The 26,853-nt window shown below is 34.0% G+C and overlaps 2 protein-coding genes across 2 annotated transcripts; both read right to left on the reverse strand.

Annotated features, from left to right (window-relative positions):
* Window positions 1-315: 315 nt before the first annotated feature.
* LOC126726755 (tetrahydroberberine oxidase-like) lies at window positions 316-2,112 on the reverse strand. Its single transcript, XM_050432107.1, has one exon. It carries the CDS (start codon window positions 2,067-2,069, stop codon window positions 423-425), a length of 1,647 nt encoding a protein of 548 aa, XP_050288064.1. The 5' UTR covers window positions 2,070-2,112; the 3' UTR covers window positions 316-422.
* A 19,099-nt stretch (window positions 2,113-21,211) lies between these two features.
* Window positions 21,212-22,810, reverse strand: LOC126728580 (berberine bridge enzyme-like 14). Its single transcript, XM_050434379.1, has one exon. It carries the CDS (start codon window positions 22,808-22,810, stop codon window positions 21,212-21,214), a length of 1,599 nt encoding a protein of 532 aa, XP_050290336.1.
* Window positions 22,811-26,853: the final 4,043 nt, after the last annotated feature.

Below are 26,853 nucleotides of genomic sequence, written 5' to 3' on the forward strand. Positions count from 1 at the left end.
CAAGTTAGAATTATTCTTACAGCTCTAGAGTGCTAGAGAGGGTAAATTACGCGTACCTTGATTTGTGCGACCTATTGGTGATTTTCTTGGCATTATCATTCATAAACATATAAGAGACACTTATAATTCTCTAAATTTATTCATGGTTTGCCAACGGTGCTTTACTATGGACTCAATTGTTCCCAAAGGTGCTTTACTACGGAAATAAAGGCGATAATTGAGTTCAGCTTCCCAATCTAAAAAAGAAATATTATAAGAGGCACTCAATATGCTGTGTTCAATTTAAAATGGGGAGAATACGTGATACCAAAAAAAAAAAAAAAAAAACAATTTGCATCTTTTTCAACATGGTTTTCAAGCACATATTTCTGTTTATATACAGATCAACAAGCCACTATGATCCCTCATGTTTAAATTGGGCTTTACTCTGCCACTACATTTGTCCAGGATGCAAGAGATGGGATGCTCTGTTCATATCTAAAGAAGTTATCTGGATCTACCTCAGTCTTCACTTGTACTAACCTGTCAAAATTTCCCTTAAAATACTTTGTGGCCCATACACTAGCTTCTGAGTAGCTAACATTACCAACGCCATTGGTACCCAAATCAATATCTCTATAGTTCAGATATGAACCCCTTGGTGACTTTGAGACATGAGGTGTCATATAATCATAAATCATTCTTATCCGGTCCAAGTTTTGATCCGCAGCCTCCACAGCTTCCTCTTTCCAATTCACTGAGTATTGGATTTTGTATATGTTCCCTGATCTATGTGGAAATGGTGTTTCAGACTCGGAAATCTCACTCATTTTTCCACCATAAGGATTAAATGTTAGTGCCGGCTTTCGTAGTTGCATCATTTTCTTCCATATACCTTCAAGACCCGTCTTTGAAATCGGTTCTTGGACATAATCTGATTTCTTCTTCAAGAACTTCTCTGATTCTGGTTGTCTGACAAGTAAAACATCCAGGGATGTTCCCTTTGCATAATTAGACCAATAGAGCACCGATTCAATCCAGCTCATTTCAATGCAATCATTACAACTTAAGCCCAATTCAGGGAAACTTTGATCCATTAAAGCAATGAGATTTTCTGCATCTCCAAGAAATAGAGCAACAAATTTAGCTTTTACGGTCTGATGGCTCTTCTTATTCACTGGTAGCACAACTACCCTTAAAAAGAGATCTTCGTGTATCCTATCAGCAACATATTGCCATTGATAAACAATGTCGGTAGCACCATCTTCTATGGTTTTTTCAACTCTAAAAACCGTGACAATTTCTGGGACAACAACCAACTTGATTTTCCAAGAAACGATGACTCCAAAGCTAGCTCCACCTCCTCCTCTAATGGCCCAGAAAAGATCTTCCCCCATAGATTCTCTATCTAAAACTCTTCCATTAACATCAACCACTACCGCATCAATGATATTATCCACAGATAGGCCGTATTTTCTCATCATGTTACCGTACCCACCTCCGCTAAAATGGCCTCCAACACCTACTGTGGGACAAACCCCAGCTGGGAATCCATGGATTTTGCTCATCTCTGCTATTCTATAATAAAGCTCACCAATTGTTGCCCCGGAATCAACCCAAGCGCTCTGATCTTCTATGTTGACATTTATGGATCTTAACTTGAACAAGTCAATGATGATGAACGGGTTGTGTGATACATATGAAAGGCCATCATAATCGTGACCACCACTGCGGATTCTAACTTCAAGGCCGTGGATTTTAGAACAGATTATTGATGCTTGGATGTGAGATACATGGGTAGGGGTTACTATGAAAACTGGTTTTGGGGTTGTAGGTGACATGAATCTGAGGTTTCTTATGTAGGACTGCAAGACAGTTGTGTACGAAGAGTTGTTGGGGAAGTAGGTGACTGAAGAGATTGGTAGGAATGATTGAGAATGGTCTGAAAGACATTGGAGGAAGCTCTCTTGGGCTGGATCTGAAGCAGTCATTGAAACACGTAGCTGAAGAAGGACTGCGAAAACTGCAAGAATTGCTGAGCTTAGAGTCCTCCTCATTACTCGTGTGTCGGTGTGTGTCTGAATGATCATAAGCTTTTTTTTTTTTTTTTTGATAGATGAACGATCGATAATAAGCTTAGCTGTGTTATTATTATTTTTATTGGTTTTATGCCGTTTACTTTATCTTATTGCCGTACAATCAAAGAGCTGATGCACATGCACCTTCTGATCTTCGTGAAAGTTTAGGACCACAACTTGGGAGACATTATTCACTACATTTGAGGACCACGTTAGCAGTGTGCAATAGTTCTCCCATCAATACAAAATTGCCATATATTTTAATTCGGAAAATACTATTGCACATACACATACACTAACACAAACACAAACCCCGTACACACACATTGCTTTATTTATTTATTAAGGATTGTCAAAATAAAAAAATAAAAAAAATTAAACATTTACTAATAACGAAAAACTCTATTTAAAATCAAACCTAAGCATGCTCCAATCTAATTTATTAAGTCAGAAAATCAAAGCATGATTTTTATCCTTACTAATCGTAGACCCACACAATACGTTGAAATAAATAATTATTTTGTAATTGTAATATAATGTATAATTTGTTCTCTAAAGTTTTTTGAAATTAAACAATTTCTATTTAGTCCAATTAGGTATACTTCGGTACCATTTGGGACAATTAGGTCTACTTCGGTCCCACTCAGTCCACTTGATCGATTTTAGTACCCTTCAGTTCATTTTGGACTAATTGCGTCTTAAATTGATTCTTTTTGTAAGTTGCCTTTTTAAGTTTAGCTCAAGAATTCATTTTTTAAATTAATTTTTGGGTTGAAAAGTATGAAATTTTAATCTAATTGGACTAAACTCCTTAGTTTTGAGTTAAAAATACAAAAAAAATAAAAAAAGACATTAGAAATTAGAAATATGAGTCTGAAATGAAATAAAATGATAAATAAAAGTCCTATTCGGTCTTCAGTCCACTTTGGTTCTTTTCAGTCAACTTTGGTCCTATTCGTCCCATTCGGTGCACATTGGTTCTATTCTATCCACTTTAGTCCTATTCGGCCCACATTGGTCTTATTTGATCCATTTTATCCACCTTGGTCCATTTTAGTCCTATTCAGGCCATCTATTCCACTTTGGTCCTAATCTATCTATTCGTTCTTATTCAGTCCTATTCGGTCCACTTTAGTCCACATTGGTCCAATGGGTTTGGTCTATCTTGGTCCCATTTGGTACTATTCTGTCCATTCGGTCCCTTCGTTCCATTTGGTCCAATTCAATCCATTCAGATCACTTCAGTCCAATTTTAAACATTTACATATAAGGAAAAGACATGTTTAGGTTGAGAGTACATATTATAAATCCAAATTTATTAAAAAAATATAGATCTTAAGCTCATAATATCTAAAATTTTAAGCACGACATTTATTATTGCTACACTTTTGTTGAGTCACATTAGCTAGCATTTCAATCCACTTGGTTTGGCTAAATTTAAGTGAAAGTTTTTCTAAATATGAAGGCGATGAATATACAAATCTAATCTCTAGGGCAGTTACTCATTTATTTTAAAGTCATTACTTTTAAATGAATTGCATGAGGTTGATTATGACCTTCAAGCAATATATATATATATATATATATATATATATATAAATTATTCAAATTCTTTATTCTCTTGAAAGAGATTATTATGATAATCAAAACTCATAAAAAAACTTTTACTGAATATGTATAATTTATTTCCTAAAAATTAAACAATTTCAAAAATTAATTTCCATCACTCTATTTTTTCAAATATATATAATTTTATAATTTTTGATGTATTTGATTGATATTATTCTTTTTTTTTTCTTTTTTTTTTGCAATGATCCATATTCTTCTAACTATTGTCTTTATACATTATATTTTTCTAGTTTCTTTTGGTACAATTAAAATTTTTAAGTTTCAAAGTTAGTATTCAAGTTATCATTATCTTAAGGAGATTATTATAATAACCAAAATTTATTATATAATTACAATTGATATTATTTAAATAATTTTTTTATAAAGATATTACTCAAATAATTGATAGTATGCTCAACCAAATTTATATTTTCTCATTCTTAAGTAGGTACACCAAATAGGATTGAAGTGATCTGAAATAGACCAAATGGACTTAATAGACCTAAGTGGGCAGAATGGACCAAAATAGACCAAATAGATTGAAGTGGACTGAATGAATTGGATTGGACCGAAATGGACTAAATAGGATGGAATGGAGCAAGGTGGAGTGAAAAGGACCGTATTGACCAAAGTGAACCAAATGGACCAAATTGGACTAAAATCGACCGAAGTAGACTAAAGTAGATCGAACCCGGACCAAATAGATGAAGTGGACTGAAATAGGTCGAATGTCGATCTGTAATTACCATAGCCAAGTTTGTGGTTGTTGGGTTAAGATAGCTTGACCCCTGTTAATTAATGCAATTACCCCTGTTAATTAATGCAATTACCCAAGTTGATTAATTAAGTTCAATTGCATGCAAAATGTGAAGGCGCCAACAAATCACCAAAAATACTAAGTGCAGCGGAAAATAAATTAGATACAATGATTTGTTGACAAATAGGGGGAACCTCGCAAGGCAAAAACTCCACTGGATGATTTTAATATCACCACTCCTAAGAATCCACTAATCAATAATCAAGCGATTACAAGTATAAAGAATCTTACCAACTATCATGGCCTATCCCAAAATATCAATCTACAGTTGAACCTTTGCTCCAATACCCAATTGGACTTGATCTTGTAGTAGCCTTCTTTCCTTTTGATGCACAAACCTCTAATTTGTGACTAATCTTTTGCACGGATCCCAAGTACGTGACTAACTCTAACAACTTGAACAGATGTTGTTGGCTGCAAAATTCTTCACATCATCAACAATGAAGATCTGGAAGCACTCGGTTACAAAATACTATGGCATACAAACGCAATAGTTTCACACAAAGAAAATAAGTCTCTTGGTCTGTATATCCATTTATAATGACCTTTAAAATAAGCCTTATATATGTCTAGGGTTGTGAGAAAAGAAATCCTACACAAATACACAAGACTGGGTCGAATTTCAGATTTGAAAATTCTGAAATCGTAATTCTTGATAGATCGAACTGCCGTCGAGCTATCTTTCGAGACTTAATGAACAACTTTTCTTCACTTGTTTCTTGAATCAATCTTCATGTCTTTAATACTTGACTTGAACAACATGTTTCTTGAAGTACTAAGTCCATCTTAGATCTACCTAATTACAAGTAAAGTGCATTTTGTCAAAAGATTAGTCAATTACAAAAATATGACCCTAATAGTGGTTTGATATAAACTCAAATTGTTACTTCCAAAATAATCGAGTATTAACTTAAGAAAAAATCAAATTGAAACTAAGAGAGAGAGAGAGAGAGAGAGAGAGAGAGAGAGAGAGAGAGAGAGAGAGAGAGAGAGAGAGAGAGAGAGAGAGAGAGAGAGAGAGAGAGAGAGTACTTGTAATGGGGAACTAAAAAATACAACATCAAAATGTATTAACTCAGAATAGTGTTTAAAAGTCCTAATGATTCTTCAATACAAATTAGAGTTGCAAGAAAAAATAAAAAGTAAAGAGAGAGAATAACTACTTTTTCAAGAGAGAATAATAAGAAATTTATAGAAAATAATATGAGAAGAAAAAAAAAGTAAAAATAAAAAATATAGTAAATAAACACCAAGACACAACTTAATCACATTAACCCAAAGTAGAGTTCCTAATAACACAAAAATTTATCAATTTAAAGTAGAAATGCAAGAAAAATATAAAAATCCAAAAATATAAAGATAAAAAATTGAAAGAGAGAAAGAGAGAGAAATAACACTTTGTTTATGGGAACATTATGTAAAGAATGAGAGAGAGAATTGTAAATTTATAGTAAGATGGGGGGAAGAAGAAAAACCAAAACTAAAGGACGATAAAAGGATAGAGAAAAAGTGATATTAAGGTAGATAGTAACAGGGAGATGATAAGTTAAAAGGAAGGGGAAAAGTTGGAGAAAATGTAACAATAATTTGGGAAATTAATAAGAAAAAAAGTGAGGTAAAAATAAGAGAGAGAATGTTGGAAATGGGTAGATGATTTTGTTGCTGATGTGGCTCAATATGAGCATAGTAACAATAAATTCTATGTTTCGGTTTTTAGATATATATAGATATAAATTGGGTCAAACTACAGATGCACGGGGAAGTTGTGTATGTAGGATATCAGGCTTATCTACGTACCTTCATGCTTGAGTAAACATCTTGTTTAAGAAACTTAGGTGCCGTTTGGTACATGATTTTAAGCAACACTTTTCAGTTTTTAAATAATATTACGAGTATTTTAATGCACTTTTTCACTCACACATATTTCCAAAAAATACAAACAATGTTACTAGAATAACGTTACCAAACGGTCCCTTAGTTTCCATGATTCTTTCATTCAGATTTTCCTATTTCTCATATTATTATTTCAACTCTGTTAAGTTGTGATTTTTCTTTATTTATGTTGGCTATATCTCATGCGAATTTCTTTGTATTTTCATACATAATTTCTATGTATTTTGTGGGCTTTTAATATATTTTGATTGGGCTTAGAAGGTCATGAAGAGCAGCTAGACGGTGCAACTTACGAGATGACTCTCCCAAACAATGCGTGAGTGGACATGTAGATTGCAGTATTGCACGTGAGAGTTCAAAGTTCAGTTAAAACAGAGGAACTTGTTAGTAACTTGCGAGATGGGCCTATCCGCGAGTGGCTTGGTACAAGTGAGAGCAAATAGTTTGGATCAACTAATCTATATATATATATATATATAAAACCGAAACTTTTGAAACTCCCACAATTTTCCACATCAGCACAATATTTATAAAAAAGAAAAAATCAAAATAAAACTTTTTGAAAACCCGATAAACTTTTCTCCCCGACGCTCCTTCTTCAGTCCCACAAAACCCGATAAACCTTTCTCCCCAACGCTCCTTCCTCAATCCCACGGCAAAGCCCACCCTCCATCCAAAGACGCATCACTTCTTCCATCAAAAACAAAAATTCCTCAATCAAAACCCACCATACCCACAAAAAGTATGCTCTTCTCTTCCTCTCATTCTCTCTGAAATTATTTTTCTGTCCACAACTTTGAAACATTTCTTTGGTGGTCCAAGGCCAATTTACTCCAACCCACAAATCTCCACAAGAGAAGGACAACAAAGAGCAATACTACAAGAGAAGGATTGGTGTAGAAAAAAGCACTACTACAAGAGAGGGATAACAAAGGATTTGATTTTGGGGAAAAGAAAAAGAAAAATAAAGAGGCAAGAAGGGATAGTTACAGAAGATACGGTGAGAAAGAGACAGAATTTTTTGTAACGATACCTTGACATCGTCCTGCCGTTCTTCTTCTTCTTTCTCTTTTTTTTTGTTCCTCTTTGTGTTGCAGCTGTTGCTTTACCCAGATCTGTAGTTTAGGTTTCCTTTTTAACTTTTTTAGCCTTTTAGTTTATAATAATCTAAACTGTGCTTTTAGCCTTTTAGTTTATTATTATTATTATTATAAACTATTTTTTAAATAGTATAAATATAATACTTGTAAGATCAACGTGTAAGGTTATACTGTTGCTTTCAGTGATAGTCTGGAAGCAAGTGCTTTTAGCCTTTTAGTTTATTAGTTTATTATTATTATTATTATTATAAACTATTTTTTAAATAGTATAAATATAATACTTGTAAGATCAACGTGTAAGGTTATACTGTTGCTTTCAGTGATAGTCTGGAAGCAAGTGCTTTTAGCTCTTTTTTTTTTTTTTTTTTTTTTTTTTTTTTTTTGAGAGGAAGTGCTTTTAGCTTTTTAGTTTATAATAATAATAATATAATAATTATTATTATTATAATTGTACATAAATTTTTATTGATAATATTGAAGTATATGAACTATTTTATATCTTAAAGTTTTTAACAATTTATTTAAGTTTTGCCTAATAAACACATAAATGCATAAATAATATTTATATCTATTTATTTATATATAAAATTAACGGTAACTTCAAAACAATTCAAAGGTGTTATCAAAACGTGTTTCTATTCAGTATTGACTCTCTTGAGATAATCTTGTGGGTAGTGATATATGTTTGCAAAAGTGAAAAATGAAGCCTTTTGGAAGGTGCATGATTTACAAACACCATTCCATACTTATTTACATAGGTACCTTTTCATTCAATAAACATATTTTTAGTTAATAAGTACATTTTTATTCAATAGATACTTTTTAGTATATCTAATACAAAGAGTTATGACATTTCAATAGACACCTTTTTAATATATATATTACAATATATATTTTATATACCTCTATATACAACACAAATTAAATTAGAGATTCAACATTCTATCTCTAATTCCTTCTAACAAAAAATTAATAAATAAAACAACATTTCTTTCTTCTGTCTAACTAATAAAACTTTGAGTTATTTATTTATATATATATATATATATATTTATATATATACATATATATTTAATTTTATGCATTTTTGCTTACTACTCCAACTAAAAAATAATAAATAATGATTTTTTCCCTAAAACTCATTCAAAATCTATTCCCGTGCATCGCACGGGTTAGCGACTAGTGTACCCTTATAACCCTTCTATATATATATATATACTTTCAATTCCACATTTCATTAGGGTGATATAGATTAGAAACATCCCTTTCATAATTTTATATCCATAAGAGGAGATTCTATCCTTCGCATTTTTCACCATATTGAGTGTTGATTATTGTCTAGACATTTGGGAAGCAGTGGAGCTTGACCACATATTCAGCAGTAAGGTTTGGTGGTGCAACTGGTTGGTGTTGCAGGATCCATAAATCTAGTAAAGAAAAGACTCTATGAAGTCCTTTGGTAGATGGAGCTTGGAGGACTCAAGTACTTTGGGTAGCTTAAGTTTGGAGGTTGTTTTTACTCCAACTTATCTTTGGTTTGCATCCTCTTTACCTACTACCCTTGTGATTTATTGCGTTGCTTAATCATGTTCATCCATGCAATTTTTTGGTGGTTTAGGGTCCGTTTGGATTGAACTTATTGCTGCTGAAACTGAAAACTGAAAACTGAAAACACTGTAGCAAAATAATTTTTAAATGTGTGAATAGTGTCGTGGGACCCATGAACAGTACATAAACAGTGCGTGAACAGTGTGTGAACAGTGTTTTTTGTCCCCTGCACAGTGATTTTATTGTTCACGTGCAGGGGGGAAAAAAAAGCATGAAAACGCAGCCTGGTTTCAGCAACTTTCAGCCCAAAACAAACGCTCACTTAGTTGATTGATTGGCTAATTACATAAATTTCACATTAATTGTGTTTAGCCTAAAAGTAATTAATTCATACTTAAAATTTGGGGGTCTAAAATAACACTTAGTAATTAGGTGCGTGAACTTTAATTTGGTATCAGAGTGGGTTCATTTGTTTTTGGTTTAATTACCTTAGTGCGACCCTTGATTCCTTTATTTGCCATGGATAAAGTCTTGTGTGCTTCTTTGCTTGTTTATGATAATTTCGAATGTGCCATTTCTGAAACATTAGGGTGTCAAATCCAAACACCCCTAAATTTTAAGGGTGTAATTTGCAATTTACCCTTATTATTACTATGGTAAGGACTCAAGAAATGGCCCAAGCCCACTTGGAGTAGTGGTGCCCATTATTTTCGGTCCAATACAATTAATTAATAAGAAAGTGGGCTTTCCAAGTCAATGATAATGCTAAGTAAGATCCAAGATTGAAATTGAAAGGATAAAGGCTCTTAATATGAATAGATGAAGCCCAAATTTAGTATAAATCCTTGGACTCTTCTGAGGATGGATTGTTCATAAACAGTCAATGCCAATCTTTCTATAGTTTGATACTTAATTCTCCCTTTTTAAGTGTCTATTTGCCCACCTCTTTTCTAGAGGGGTTCCTTTCTTTATATAGTCTTTTCTATTGCATCTCAACTCTCCACTTGTACATCTCAGGAGTGTAATTTGGATGTTTGTCCCATTAGGACCCTTCTGAAGATGGTAGAGTGTTGTGAGTTGTGGTATCATTGTTTAGGTGTATTTTTCTCATAAATGCAGCCAGCTTAGTTGGTGCAGAGCATTGAATGTGGAGGTGATGATTACCTTCTTCTACATATATTTCCTCTATTCTCTATTTGCACTTCTTTGATGTCTTCCATGGTGTCCTGCTTTTGGGTGCAAGTGGACAACTGAGGCATCCCGAGGTGCTATTGTTCCTTAGGCTCCTCGGACAATGGGTCCGTTTGTATCCCATCCTCGGATCTCTATTCGCATGTTTAGCCTGAACTAGCGTTGCATGTCTTCATGTTTGACTTCCTCGGACGTCGTCTACGTATCAGGCTTTGATGGGCAAATGAATGGGCCTTTGTCCATCATTGGACTGGACCTATGGGCTTCATTTTGTGTTCGAATCCCTCCCTCCCACAATTACTAGTCGTCATAGACCCATGCAATACTTGGGAATAGATAATTATTTTGTAATTATGATATAATATATAATGTGTTCTCTAAATGTTTTGGATAATAATTTATTCTCTCTAAAAATTAAACAATTTCTAAAATTATTTTCTTTTATCCATTTTTACAAATAGATCATTTTATTATTTTGGACATGTTTGATGGATATTATTCCCTTTTTGAGGTGGTCTGCATTTTTCTAAATTATTTTATGATTCTAATTTTTTTTTCTGTACAACTAAACTCTTTAAGTTTGAAATATATTATTCAAAATTTTCATTCTCTCAAAGGAGGTTATCACAAAAATCAAAACTCATCACAAAATTACACTTGATATTACTCAAATAGTTAACATGCACGTTTAAATACACAAGCAAGATTGTAATTTAAATATAAATTCAAATTCTCACTTCGAAAATAACTAAGCATTATGTCAAACAAAAATCAAACAAACGTTATAAGAGGAAGAGACAAACTTGTGATGGAGAACTCAAAAAACACACCTCCAAATCATATTAACTCAATGTTAAATTTTTTTTCTTAGATTATTGAGACTGATGCAATGTTAAATTTTTTTGTTAGATTATTGAGACAGATGCGTGGGCTTTTTGTGAGCTTTTAGCTAAATCTTTAATATTAGGCTATTTTGACAAGTTTGATATGGATGCTCTTACTATGAGCATTAAATTTTAAACCTGCCATGTATCAATTAATTAATCTTTCAATTGGTATATATTGAGATTCCGCTCCATCCCAACCTTAAACTTATAGGAGTCTTAACACTTTGACCAAAAAAAAAACAAAAAGCTACTCCTTGAAATGTTAAGTTTATATAGGAATAAAAAACAAATTGAATGCTAAAGTCGTTATATACGAGTTTTAACAATGTGATGGTTATAAACTACATTTTAGTATCATTAATAAAAACTTAAAGGAAAAAAAGGAAAAGGAGATTTTTTAATTGACTGGCATTCTTACCAATAAAAGTGCACCAGATATCACACAAAATCAACATATAGATTGAAAATACGACAAGAAAGTAAATGTAGGAAATCATCCAATAAGGCACATTGCCAAGCCCTTGCATTTTCATAATAATTCCCAGTATCTGCTGTTTCTCATAAACCACTAATTTCAAAGCAACTGACATTATTAATCAAAATGAAAATATTCATCACTATGGTGTGTTAAGGTAAAATTTTATAGCCAAATACACACAAAAAATAATGAATAAAGAAACATAGAACATTGTAACAAGGTCCTCCAACAAAACGTTCAGATCACAATATTGAGATAATTGAATATTAGTTAAAAATTCCTTTGCATATTAAGTATTGAGGTCAAAATCGTTTTATGTTTAGGTTACTTTGTAGCTACTAAAAAAGTGTTAAACTTAATTGGGTTAAATTAATTTTATTCCTATGCTATATTATAACTAGTTCTTTCCGCATATAATAAAAAAACTCTAACAATGTTATATGTTTATTACATTTAGAATTATTATTCTGAAGATAACATTTACATAAATTAACATAAATGTTAACATATTTGGTACGAAATTTCCACAGAATGAGACGCTTGGGTCAACTGTATGCTTGATAACCATTGCTCATTTTAATTTATGACCAAGATTATCATCACACAATTAACATAGACTAAAAAGAACAAGCTTTGCTTCACAGATTCAAGTACTAGTCTACTAACTACTCTCAAGCATGACAAAATGGGTGGTTCCATTTCCTGATCTCACCTCTAGTTTAATGAACCTCCCAATTGATGAAATGACATATTCACTAGTTCTTCATCCTTAACTTTGTTCTTCTCTCCACAATCCTCTATGGTTATTTCTATCAATATCTTCACCTTTAATTGCAGAGACCTAAACATATATGTATAAATACCACTGCTCATTAACTCAAAATTAAAGATCTTTTTCAAGTGAGGATTTACATGATGGCTATGACATCTAAAAAGGATAAATACTAGGATGACAATGGAATGTTCCACTGATTGGGAGGTTCTCAAAACTGAAGGCAAGATCAAGAAATGGAACCACCCATTTCTTCGGGGCTCCTTGGCTTGTAGAGGTGGTTGCAGGTAAGTGGTTGTTAGTCTGGTAATCGGATTTAAAGAGAGAATTGTGGTCTTTTTAATCTATGTTAATGATGAGACTATGGGTGTGTTTGGATAGAACTTATTTTGCTGAAATTGAAAACTGAAAACTGAAAACACTGTAGCAAAATAATTTTTAAATGTGTGAATAGTACCGTGGGACCCATTTTTAATGAAAAAGTTGATAAAAAATGAAATTTGTGGGTCCGTGAACAGTGCACGAATGCACTGTTCACTTAAAATTGGTCAAATGTTGCGGCTACTGTTCATGTACAGTACATGAACAGTAACCGCTTGTGAGAAGGAAATCGCGTGAAAAAAAAAAAAAAAAAAAAAAAAAAAAAGGAGAAAACGTAGAAAACGCAACGCAGCGCAGCAAACGCAAATACAAACACACACTATGATTTGAGTCATCAAATTAAAATACATGGAAATTTTGTATTTGATGGGAGGATCATTGATTGGACACTGCTAATGTGGACCTCTAGGTGCACTATATAATTTCTCTAATCTTTACATGATTAGAGTTTTTAGAGTTAATTTTTGCTGAGCTTAGAGTACTCATAGCAGACTTGCCATACGCTAAATATAGCTAAAATTTTGGGTAAACAACACAAATCTGCCCACGTCAATATCAATAGAATAACTTGAAAATGTAGCCTAAGAAAGGACAAAACTTAAGTACGGTATCTTAGATACTATTCCTTAGGTTCCTCTCTTAAGAATCAATCATGTAGCTACTTAATTAAAAAACACACTTTCATCTCATGAGAAAAAATCCACATGAAAAAGAGAACCTAAGGAACAATATCTAAGTACTGTACCTAAGTCTTGCTCCCTAAGAAAATACCTTGCCAGGAGTAGCGAGAATTGTTCATCACTAGAGCTAAACTAAGTTTTTATTTATTTATTATTATTTTTTTGTTCTCTCTTTAACATGCACAAGGTTTATGGTTTTCGCAAGTGACAGAGCTTGTTTGTGCGAGTGGGTCAAGTGACTGGGTTCGATGGGGCTTGGTGATTGAAGGTGGTGTTTGGTGGTTGAAGAAGGGTTTGGTTGTTGAGGGTGTTGCAAGTGGGTTCAGTGCTTGAAGATGGGTTTCACTAGTGATTGGTTCAATGGGACTTGGGGATTGAAGGTGGTGTGAGTGGATTTGGTGGCTGGTGCTTTAAAGTGGGTTTCATCGGAGATTATATTTGGTGGGTTTTGCCGTGATTAGGTTTGATTCTTGAAAGAGGTGCAACAGGCCTGGGTTTTTGGTGAAAGGTGGTGGGGTTTGTGATTTTTGATGCTAAAATTGTTTGTAGAGTGGTTGTACTTGGTGATGTTTGTGGTGGGTCGGTGTTTGTGAAGGTGGGTGAAGGTGAAGGTAGGTGTGGGTGAAGGTGAAGGTGAAGATGAAGGTGAAGGAGAAGGTGGGTCAGTGTTGTTGTAAAAGAGTGTTGCTATGTTGTAGTGGAAGGGGTGGGGAAGTGGAAAATTTTATTATTTTATTTTTAGAGAGAGAGAAAAAATAATATTTAAATAATAAAAAAATAAATATTGAGATTGATGTATATGTTTATTTGTTAAAATAGTAAAAATGATGTTTTTGGGTTAGTTTAGCTAAAATTATAGAGAGAGTGATGTGAATGCTCTTAGAGTTCTCATTTCTTATGGGCTTGTTTCTGTCTTAATGATCATAAGCTTTGCTGTGCTATTATTACATATTGGGTGTCATCTTTTGGCAGTAGCAGCTATAAGAATTTTTTCTAAGATGATTATTAAGAAACTTAAATTATACAAAATCTAACAAAAAGAGAATTTCATATATTTCCAAAAAAAAAAAAAAAAACACATAAATATATAAAGTCTTATAATTTCCTTCTACTAATTTTCTTATTTTGAAATAATTGCATAATTGTCTCATTACCAATGTTGCAAGCTAAATAAAAAATTTTCTTGGCATTTTTCTTTTTGTTTGTAAGGACCTAAAATATTGTTAAGAAGGCCAAAAGTTTAAGGAAAACATTTGGCTACAAACTTACTCTCACTAAAAAAATTAACATGGTTACATATTTTGAAAATCTAACTGTTAAATCGCATGCTCTTTATATTTTTAAAAAACAAGTCAAAATTCATGCCAATCGTATGTTATTTATTATTCGATCTATTTACTTGCTTTTTGTGTATAATTTTAGACTATAAAAACTCAAAATTTAAATATTTAATTGATTACATAGTTACTGATCTTTGATTTTCTTGAAATTTTGCAATTATGAAAGATTTAAGAAGAAAATGTAATCCAAAGTGAATTTATCAAAATTTAAATCCGATGAAATAATATTGAGTGGAGTTATAGCCTTAGTTTACAACCAATTTTGTTACCGATTTTATCGAAAGTTTTATTATGTTGAGCTCAAAAAAAATTTAGAGTGGTTACAAATATTTTTTAAGGATAAAAAAATGATATATATTTTTTTTAAATTTATATATAATGATAATTATTTTTTTTTCTAGGTTTGGGTGGTCTTTTGACCACCCTAGGCCCAATGTAGAGCCACCCCTAATCTTTGGTGTGCATATTCTTTTCCCTATTGCCCTTTACTTTATTGCATTGCTCTTTATTATTCATCTATGCAATTTTTTAGTGGTTTCGTTGATTAATTGCGTAAATTCTACATTAATAGTTAATTTGCCTTAATTGGTTTAACAGTAATTAAAAAATTTGGGATATAAAACAACACCTTAATATCAGGTGTGTGAACTTTAAAAGCTAAAAAGTTATTTTTAGCACCACTATACATAAAAAAGGCTCACAATAATGGTGTTATAGGTAAGTATTTTACCTATCTTGCTACAGTGCACAGCTAAAAATATTTTTATTCTACCTCTGATTAAAATATTTTTTTTCTATTTATTTTCTTCTCAAAACTCTCAACTCTCTCTCTCACAACTTTCAGACCTCTCACAACTCTCACCTCTCTCTCTCACCACCTCCACCACGGCAACCCCCACCACTACCACTACCACATCAGTCACAAATCCAACCATACCCACACTTATCAAACCCACCACCACCAATATCAATCACCACCTCCACCACCACCACATTAGTCACAAACCCAACCACACCCACACTCATCAAACCCAACACTACCAAGAAAAGAAGAAGAAGAAGAAGAAGAAGAAGAAGAAGAAGAAGCAAACGTCAGCAAAACCCACAGCCAAAACATCACCAAAACCCATGGCCAAAATCCATCATTGAGAGAGCCACAACTCATGAACCATAACTGGACTAAGCGGACTTGAGAGACCCATGAGCTAGAGGAGAGAGCCGTACTTGAGAGATGAACGACAAATCTACCCACGGAGAGAAGACAGAGGTTTGGGTTGGTTAAGTGGGTTGTGGTGGGTTGCGTGGCCTGTGATGGTGGTCGGTTGCAGTGGCCTATGATAGTGGTCCGGCCATGGTGGCTTGGTGATGGTGTTCCACCATAGGTTTTGGGTTTGAAGGGGAGAGAGCACAACAAAAGAGAGAAGGAAGAGAGAGATAGACTGAAAGGAAATAATGAGAGAGAAAGAAGAAAAATCAACCAATAAAATCCACAATAGTGGTGGTTGTGGCTGATGGTGGAGGTGGTTGCTGTGGATGTTTTTATTATTATTCTAATGAGTTATTTGTATTATTTTAATCAAATAGCTAAAAATATAGATCCATTGATGTTGGGTGTGAAGTGGTAAAATAGATAAAGTGACTTTTGTAGGTACCAAATAGCTAAATTTTTAACTCTACTGCTGTGAATGCTTTGAAAAAGGTTTTACTGCATACTTGTATGTAGCAATTACTGCATACATGAGTATGTGATAGCAAAAAGAAAGGCATATGTATTCAAGGGTCATGTGCAATACACATGATCAGGTGGACCTTAAACACTCATCCATTTTTTTTTTTTTTTTTTTGGTTGCCATATGTCCCTACATACAAGTATCCAGCAAAACTTTTCCCTTCACATATTAGGGGAAAATGGACATTTGCCCCTAATGTACAAATTGCTATGCAACAAAATGCCACTTTTTAAAAATTATTTAGCTAAATGTCCCTATTTTTGAAACTCGATTTTAATAAAATCCAGTTACAGTTGGAACTTGATATTAGCAATGTCGAGTTCTATGTATATTTTGCCACTTATTTTTTTTTATTTTTTATTTTGATTTAAGTGGAACTCGTCATTACTAATATTGAGTTCCACTTAAAAATATACATAGAACTCAATTTTATGAATATCGAGTTTTATACAGAACTCGATTTTGTTAAAATCGAGTTTAAAAAATAAGGGCATCTTGCTAAATAATTTCAAAATATGGGCATTTTGCTTCATAGTTTGTAAATTATGGATAAATACCCATTTTTCCCCACTTATTATTTAAATCATTCTATATAGGATCGAATTTACTGTTTTGCATCTCTTAGTGTTTTCTTCGTAGTAAGTAGCTTTAAATAAGTTAGCTAAGTCTTGATTCGTTTTAACTCATGTTCTACACAGCCACTCGTAAATAAATTTATTCTTCATAACTTTTACGCCATCATGTCTTGACCAAAGTCCTCAAGGCAATGCCAGCACTACATCAATTATTCACAAACCACCACTTCTAATTCTCCAATGGCCCCTTCATGAGTGTGAGGCTTTTTAAGGGCTTTACATTAGTGTAACCAACTATATGCTTTATGTGTTATACATAGCATCAAGTTGATGATTACTCTCCATGTTGTAGGGGCTTCTCTAGTTAAAATACTAAGTTCCTTCGGGTTAATATAAAAGTGTTTCCATATACTTCAAGAATGAATTGAAGGATTTAGTGATTTGGAAAGCTAATTGAATTTTATTTTGATATTTGTGTTTTAGTATAATATAGACTTTGTAATATGTGGTTCTTTAAAGTCTATGTGCATGGTTGTATTTTTTATATTTTATTTTATTTTATTTTTATTTTTGTGTGAAAGAGAAAAACGTTATTTTCAAGGTTGGGTGACCCTCAAAAAAAAGTTTGTTGTATTTTTATTTTTTTTAAATTTTTTAAAGGTCGCCAATCCTTCATAAAGATAAAACACTTGTTTCGAGGGTTATGTAGGCACAGGGCCGGCCCTAGGCTTAGGCCAATTTGGCCATTGCCTAGGGCCCCTTACTAGAGAAGGCCTCAAATTTGGGGGCAAATTTTTATTTTTATTTTTTATATATAAATATTTTTGGAAGATATTAAAACATTTTAGTTTACATTTTTTTTTTTCACTATTAAGAATGCTCAAAAAATTAAGTAATGCTAGAGATAAAGATAAGACAAATTTAAATAAATAGGTCTTATAAATAGATGTGTTACTAATTACAAGTAATTCAAATAGAAAAATGTTAAAAATACTATAAATTTTACTACATAACTTTTATTTATTTAATTATTCTTATACAAGATAAAAATTATACTTTAGCCTAATCTAAGTGTATATGTATGCGAAACTCTTTTCTAGAGACTTAAATCTTAGTCATTGCCCCCTACACCCCACAAAAACTTATACTTGTAGAGTGATCACTGTACCAAGGGTGCGTGGTGATCTCCATAACTTTTATAATTTGATATGACAATGAATATAATAGGTAGATTTTAACAAACTATTGAATGCATTTTTGAATGAATATTTGTGATTAGTGATATATCTTTGTAATTCTCATGTTGTAAATTTTATAATATTTTTAGTATTTTTGTAAGTCTCATGTCATTAATCACATTCATTACAACACCAGTTTGTAGTAAAAAGAATGGATTTAAAAAAAATTATTATATAAAAAGCTAGTTAAATATTATTTAAGTGATAACATAAAGGCTCCATTTGAAAATTTCACCTTAAACCTTCAAAATGCTTGGGCTGACCCTGTGTAGGCAGTTGAAATTTTTGTTTTAAGAGTCATGTAGGCCATCAAAATTTCTTTTCAATAGTGTTTGTTTCGAAGGTCATCAAGGATCATCTAGACCTTCAAAATATTTTTCTTTTTGAAGGCTTTTCGAACTTTTTTCAAGAGTTTTGAAAAAACCAATATTTTTGTAGTGCAAACCTATAACATTTAAATAAGAAGTCATGTCTATCTCCATGAAAAGCTCGAGTTTAGAATAGGGTATGGCCTCGAAGTCACTAAAGAAATAATTTTGACATTAAATAAACCGTTATAGTTTTTAAAAACATAAAATTTCTTTTTTCTGAATGAAATTTGGAAAGTGATTTTTCAAAGACTAATTTTTAGAAAACAAGAACTTTAGATCTCTTGGAAAATTTAGATATAGCGTAATGTGGTTGTCTTTCTTAGTCTTTCTTAGTCTAATACTTAGTAAATAGTAAGCAGTGATAATTTAGAGCCTCAATTTTTGTTGTGATGTGGTGAGTCTGGTGACAAGAGAACAAAGCTCATCTTGTGACATCTGAAAAGGCTATTTCAAGTCCGTGAAATGGTTGCTATACATTTTATCAACCGAAGATTACTTTTACTTGTTTGGTTAAGAAATCAATTGGTTTCTAGTGTAAGTAAGCCTAAGATTTTTATTCGATCAAAAAAGACTTTAATCTCTATGAGATTATGTAGATTTTTTTTTTTTTTTTTGGTCTAAAGTTATAAGAAAAGGGCTGTTATTAAACATTAATCTCGTTACACGCGCTTTGCTTGTGTGATGAGGTTTTTATTTTTTTATTTTTTTTAGGTTTAGTGTAATAATTTTCCATTTATTCATCTCTTCTAATGTCATAAATTTTTAGAGGCTCACCAATCAAATAATTTCTAATGGTTAAAAATTAGCAATTTAGGATGGACATCTAAGGCTAAAAAAATTGTAAGCAAATTAAAATTGAAGCAAATAATCATAGAGACTCAAACAATAAAAATTGACTAATGACCTAGTTTTTCATGGGAATCTCTCCCTACTTGACTCTTTTATTTCCATGTCCTTCATGGACAGACTAATTACTATAGAATAAAGTAAATAATTACATTATTTTTAGTTGAAATTTTATAGTTCACAGTTACAAAATTACAAAAAGAATGCCAAAAAAAAAAAAAAAAAAAAACCTATTTGACTCATGTACCTTTACTCATAAAATGGGTAAATAGTACATACAACAAATAATAACTTCTAATGAGAATTAAAATGATTAAAAAAAAAGGGTAAGAAAATGGTGTCATCCCTTGATCATTTTTCATTGTCTGACTTTGATCCCATTTGATCCCTAGTTCCTTAGTTTTGCCCCCCATAAAACTATTTTTTCTACAATTTTTTTAACAAATAAATCAAGAAAGGGAAGGACTGCTCCTCAGAGAGAGAGAGAGAGAGAGAGAGAGAGAGAGAGAGAGAGAGAGAGAGAGAGAGAGAGAGAGAGAGAGAGAGAGAGAGAGAGAGAGAGAGAGAGAGAGAGAGAGAGAGAGAGAGAGAGAGAGAGAGAGAGAGAGAGTTTTTTTTTTTTTTTTTTTGGAGATTAAACCTGGGAAGAGATGTATTTATTTATGATAATTTTTAATTTTTAATTTTTTAATTGTTAAACCTATCTAATTGATGTGATAATTGTATGGAGTGGGATAAGAATGAGTAGTTTTTTTTTTTTTTTTGGAAGAAGTAACCGTGTATGTAATTGAAGGTTTTATTTTTATTTTATTTATTTTATAGATGTAATTGAAGTATTTGAATTCAAATAGATAATAAATATAAATAGGAATCAGACATTTGAATATAAATGGGTAGTGATTTTTTTTTTTTTTTTTTTTTGTTTGTACCCGAGATAGTGGGTCATTTTTTTTTTCCTTTTATATGTGAGGCAGTGGGTTTTTCATGGAATGTTTGTTATTGTTAGCAAAATTCGGTAAGTTTAAGATTGCTAAATTACTTTTTAAACCTTTTTTGCCTTTTTGCAGGAAAAAAAATTAAACTAAACTGTATGTTATTTCAAAATTTATAAGAGGATATTTTGGTACACCAAAAATTGAAGTCAAAATAAGAAATTCTGTTATTAGTAATATAGATAAATATCAAGAAATTAATTCCAAGTTCTCCATCCGAAAATAAAAATCTATTCTGCTTAGAAGTTAGAACACAATGTTAAGTAAATTAGTAATATAGATTCTCTTCCTTTCTCCATATAGTTTTCCCTTGTGGGCAGTGCTTAATTTTTGTTTGGGGTATCATTGTCTGATCTGGCTATGGAATAGGCCGTGTATGACATGCCACTGAAACAAATTCTACCTCTTCAATTTATTGAATAGATCGAAACCACTTGTCTATTTAGAATGCATTATTTGTATTTAAATTAACTAACAGAAACATTATAAAAATAAATAAATAAATAAAAAGGGGAAGAAAAGAAAAAGCCAAGAAGCAAAGATTTCATAAATGGGATATATCATATATGTAATGTAAGGTATATTTTTCAAGAAAAAGGGTTCCTCTGATACAATATTTTATAGTAGGGTCGTAACACTGTCATGGGAAAAAGAATGGCACCTCTATGAGATGACTGGTGCTTGGGATAAACACAGTAGTTTCTCCTCTACAGCTTGCAAGATGGAAGAGTTGGAATACTTTGTTCATTTCTGAAGAAATTGTCAGGATCAACATTTGTCTTCACACGAACCAACTCGTCAAAGTTACCCTTAAAATACTTGATTCCATAAACCTTTGCTTCCTCGTAGTCACCATTGGAACTGGTACCAATATCAAGATCACGATAGTTAAGAAAAGCCTCCCTTGGGTTCTTGGAGACATAAGGAGTCATAAATTCAAAAAGCTTCCTTGTTTTATTCAAGTAGAGGTTTCTAGCTTCAATCCCTTCATCCATCCAATTCGTTGCATACTGAATCTTGAAAATGTTACCTGCTCGATGAGGGTATGCAGTTTTATTCTCAGAAATCTTATTCATTACTCCCCCATAAGGATTCCATAACATTGCCACATCCTCAAGTTCAATCATGGTCTTCCATATAGCTTCTAATCCGGCATTCGAAATTGGTTCTTTCACAAAGTCAGATTTACGCTTCAAAAATACTGCTGGCTTAGTTGCCCTTTCAAGTAGAACCTCAATCGGAGTTCCAAGTGGCTTGTCTGCCCAAAACACAACCGATTCAATCCAACTCATTTCAATAGCATCACTTTGTTGGAGACCAAATTTAGGTAACCTGTTGTTCATCAATTCCACAAGTTCTTTGGCTCCACCAAGAAACATACCAACGAATAGTGCCTGTATAGTCTTCTCACCCGCATGACTTCCATTCACGGTTTTAAGCCACACTCTCATGAACATTTCGTTTGGTAGCTTATCCACAACTTGGGTCCATTGTGCCACAATGTCAGTTGCACCTTGTTCCAATGTCCTATTCACTTTAAAAACAGTCACGGTGTCTGGGACTCGAACCAACTTGACTTTCCATGAAAGAATGACACCAAAACTAGAAGCACCTCCTCCTCTAAGAGCCCAGAATAGATCATGTCCCATTGTCTTTCTATTGAGAATTTGACCCTTTGCATCAACAATTTGTGCATCAATAACATGGTCAGTTGCGACCCCATATTTTCGCAACAAGTTTCCGTAGCCACCTCCACTAATATGGCCACCAGCACCTAAACCAGGGCAAACACCAGCAGGAAAAGCGTGGTTCTTGCTTTTGTTCGCAATTGCATAATATATTTCACCGAGAATAGCACCAGCTTGAAACCATGCAGTTCCATTCTCTATGTCTATCTCGATAGATCGAAGATTAGACATGTCAAGTATCACAAAAGGGACTTGTGATACATAAGAAACGCCTTCGTAATCGTGACCTCCGCTTCGTATTCGGAGCTCGATCCCAACCTTTTTAGCACAAACAACAGTTGCTTGCACATCGGATTCATGTGCAGCAGTCACAACAACAGCCGGTTTAGGTGTTGTAGGCGTGTCAAATCTTCGGTTTCTTTTGTATGATTGCAAAACATTTGCAAATGAGGAATTATTTGGTGTGTGAAACTCAATGCAAAATGGTTGAGCATTTGATGCATTGTTAAGGCATTGTATGAAGTTGTCTTGCACTGAAGTTGAAGCTGAAGTTGTCCATGAATCTGGGAAGAAAAAGATTAAAAATAGTGACAGTAATGCAATTGTTGAATCCTTCATTTTCTAAGAAATTTAGCTTTCCTCTCAAGTTGTGGCTATGATATATAATTTTTTTTTCCTGTTGTATATATACATGTATCGACAGAAACAAATTAAACCATTTTATGGTTTTGAATTAATTTGTTTCACAGTACAGTCTATAATTGGTAATTACCAAACGCGTCTCTCAAGTCTCATTCACAAATATATATAAATAAATAAAATAAAATAAATCACAACCACAATTTAAATATAAAAAAAGGGGAAACTGTTACAACTATACTCGTGGGCAACTTGTTATAACTGCATAACCATGTCTGCAACTCTATGGGGTGTAGAAAGCTCTGGAGTCTGGACCAACTACCAAGTCAATACCACAACTATAAGATTATCAAAATAAATAAATAAAAATAAAATACCACAACTATAATTTATACAGTAACAACTTAACCGGCTGTCATAAGAATGAATAATTGCAGAAATTTTGCTTTAAACTTTTACTATTGAAAATCACAACGTTCATTCCACATCATTGAACATTGAACATTTAGCAGTTTATTATTAAAAATAATACAATTTTCTCAATAATTCAAAAGGTATGTAGCGGATATATCATTTTTTAATTAAATTTATTTATAATAGTTTTTGTTTCATTAAAAAGTATATAGAATTTAGACATTATTCTTTTAGTTTTAAAAAAAATTTCTCAGACTCAATTTTTTTAACTCTACAATCCAAAAGGTGGCTCATGATGTTTGTAACTCCTTTTATTTTTTCTACAAAATTCAAATTTTGCATTGATTGTTTTCGTCAGTTCATATTGTTCCTATAATATTTTCCAACGTAAAATATTTTAAAATAATAAGATTATATGATTGACTAATTTGTTAACAATTGTCAACCTTTGTTATCAATATTCACAAAATATTTTAACAATTGTTAACATTATATGAATTTTTGTATAATTATGTAATCTTCTTATGTCAAATTATAATTTTCTCCTTAAGCTAATTAGTTTTTATTTTCTCAACATTTTTATTAATTAATTGTAGCATTTATTGTTATTAAGTTCCAAGTGAGTCATATCAGTGATCATGTCATTATCTTTTTTCTTTTGAATTTTTCCTATAATTGTTTTTTAAAATTTATTTATTTAAGGTGAATTAAAATCTCCATTATTTAATAATCAAAATATCATCTATTTCTTATTTTTAGCACCTACTGCTCTTGTTAATTGTCCACCCTTTCCAAGTGTGATTTCTATGTTATGTATGGCCGTGCCTAAGAGCATATCGGTTGAAGTAGATTCTTGTTACACTTTTTTCAACCTTTCTCCCTCCCATTATCTTTTCATCTCCCCACTACTATTTACCTTAATTCATATGTGGTCTAATGTATAATTCATTCTTTAAAATTGAACTATTTCTAAAAGTATTTTTAACTCTTTGTCTCTATAAATATATATTGTGTTATTGTGTTATATATATATATATTGTGGGGCCCGGCCCAAAAATGATGGGCTATTCCAAGCTTAGGCCCGTCCGAGGAGCGTCCTGTCCAACGAAAAGCCTCATATGAAGCGCTATTCAACCCCAATAGCGTCAAGGAAACCTGTCCGAGGAGTAACTCCTCCTCGGACATTGCGAAGCCCAGACTAGAAACTTGCCCCAGCCATTTCAGCTCATCTTCCCAACATATAAAACAAATTAAATTCAAAATATCTCACGGAAGGCTACCACCACATTAATTGCGCCCCAACCACCCTCTTGGCCGCATTAATGAGGAAAAGACTCCTGAACAGTACCGCCTTGGCCTCTGCAACTCACAAAGGGTCTGATGAGGGCGTCTGATGGGACAGGTGCTCGAGTGGATGCTTGGATGATTAACAGGTGTAAGGCTGGGATGAAAAGAAGAGAAATATATAATGTAGTGGAGTCCCTCAAAGAAGGGGACGGGAGAACTGTATCAGAAACAAAAAAGAAATAAAATCAGACTTGAGAAAGATCCATTCTGGTGTTTTTCTATTTTCCTTTTGCAAACCATACTGCCCATGCATAAGACCGAACAAGTTCACTGAGGCCAAGTTCTTTGACCCATCCTCTACAAATAATTATTGTGGGTTGCGCTTTGGGCCAGGGCCTAATCAACACAAGTTGGGCCAGGAAAATCGTGTAACCACAATTGGCGCCGTTTGTGGGAAGAGCTAGGGCATCAGCTAGTGCGACAGTCGAGCATGGAAGAACTAGATCCACACCAGGACGATCCTCACCAAGCTAACTCCCAACGAACACGACCTGCCGAGTCCCAGAGGCAAAATAACCCAACCAACCCAGGCGGGAGGGGGAATCGTGAGGGGAGTGTGCATACCACCCAGACGAGCCAGAGTCACACTCAGATAGGAAGTCACGTGTCTCAGAGGCGAAATAGTCACCAGGCCATGCAGCGAGAGATAGATGACCTAAAAAGGAAGTTACGACGTGCGCAGCGAAGACGATCTCCCTCTGACTCAGGCGAGTCTTCTAATCCGGAAGACGTGAGTTACAGACGAAGGTCAAGGACCCCCCCAAGCGAAACCTTTTCTTACGAAAAGGAACCACGCCTTGTACGGAAGTATGAGCGCCCGTCCAGCAAAGGTTCGGGGAGCGACGCCATGAAGAAGGCGTTGGATCAGGTTTCAAGATCACCCTTCACGAATAGAATCGAAGGGGCTAAGATGCCAAGACGCTTCAACCAACCGGCGTTCGCCATTTATCACGGCAAAGCAGACCCGGTGGAGCACGTGAGTCAGTTTAATCAAAAGATGGCAATTTACTCGCAAAACGAGGCACTGATGTGCAAAATCTTCCCCTCTAGCTTGGGATCGATGGCAATGAGATGGTTCAACAGCCTGAAGGCAAACTCCGTAGGCTCCTACAAGCAGCTCACTCAAGCTTTTTGCTCCCGTTTCATTACAAACACCAGAGTCCCTCGACCTCTCAGTTCGCTGCTGTCCTTATCCATGCACGAAGGAGAAACCCTGAAAGCGTACTCGGATAGGTATTGGGAGGTGTATAACGATTTAGATGACAACCATGATAACGTTGCTATCAGCACGTTCACAAGCGGCCTCCCCACCGGGCATGGCTTAAGGAAATCCCTCACCGGGAAACCAGCTACTGACGTCCAACAGCTGATGGATAGGATCGACAAGTACAAAAGAGTGGAGGAGGATCAGCTGCAAGGGAAGGGCAAGGAGAAGGTCATCCCCTTTAAAGCAAATGATTTCAGAATGGAACGTCACAATCCTGGTCAGCCGAGGAGAGATTTTCCGCGACAGGCTGGGCAGAGCACCCCGCAAACAGTGAATGCCGTATTCAGAGAGCCGGTACAACAAGTACTGGAGAAAGTAAGGGATGAACCCTATTTCAGATGGCCGGGAAAGATGGCTGGAAACCCTGCCAATCGTAATCAGAACTTGTATTGCCAATATCATCAGGACCACGGGCATACTACTGAGGACTGCAGGAATTTGTGGAATCACCTGGATCAATTGGTCCGAGAAGGAAAGCTACGTCACCTGCTGCACCCGTCGAGCGGCCATCCCGGCCAAGCGACACAAGAGCCTCGAAGGGATGTGTCTTTAAGACCCCCCACCGGGACGATACATGTCATCCTCGCTGCACCAGGAAGAACGGGGCCACCCATCCCCAGGGTATTGGCCGTGGACCACCTTCCCTCCGAGGGCAGACAAAGGGAACCCAAAAGGATAAAAAAGGGAAGCTCTTTGATACTGGGATTCTCGGATGAGGATAAGGGAGGAACAATTCAACCTCACGATGATGCCTTGGTGGTCACCTTGCGGATTGGGGGTTTCGATGTGAAAAGGGTATTAGTAGACTCTGGAAGTGCGGTGGAGATAATGTACCCCGACCTATACAAGGGGCTGAATCTGAAGCCAGAAGACTTGACAGCTTATGACTCCCCCCTCCTCAGCTTCGAGGGGAAGCTTGTAACGCCAAAGGGGCAAATCCGACTGCCCATACAGACTGGGGCGGAAGTGGTGGAGGTGAATTTCATCGTGGTCG

Source organism: Quercus robur, chromosome 5, assembly GCF_932294415.1.
Source record: "Quercus robur chromosome 5, dhQueRobu3.1, whole genome shotgun sequence".
In the NCBI taxonomy this organism is placed as follows: Eukaryota; Viridiplantae; Streptophyta; class Magnoliopsida; order Fagales; family Fagaceae; genus Quercus; species Quercus robur.

Bases quoted from the DNA above. Each gene is read 5' to 3' on its own strand.
- LOC126728580 (XM_050434379.1), bottom strand. From the start codon at position 22,810: ATGAAGGATTCAACAATTGCATTACTGTCACTATTTTTAATCTTTTTC.
- LOC126726755 (XM_050432107.1), bottom strand. From the start codon at position 2,069: ATGATCATTCAGACACACACCGACACACGAGTAATGAGGAGGACTCTA.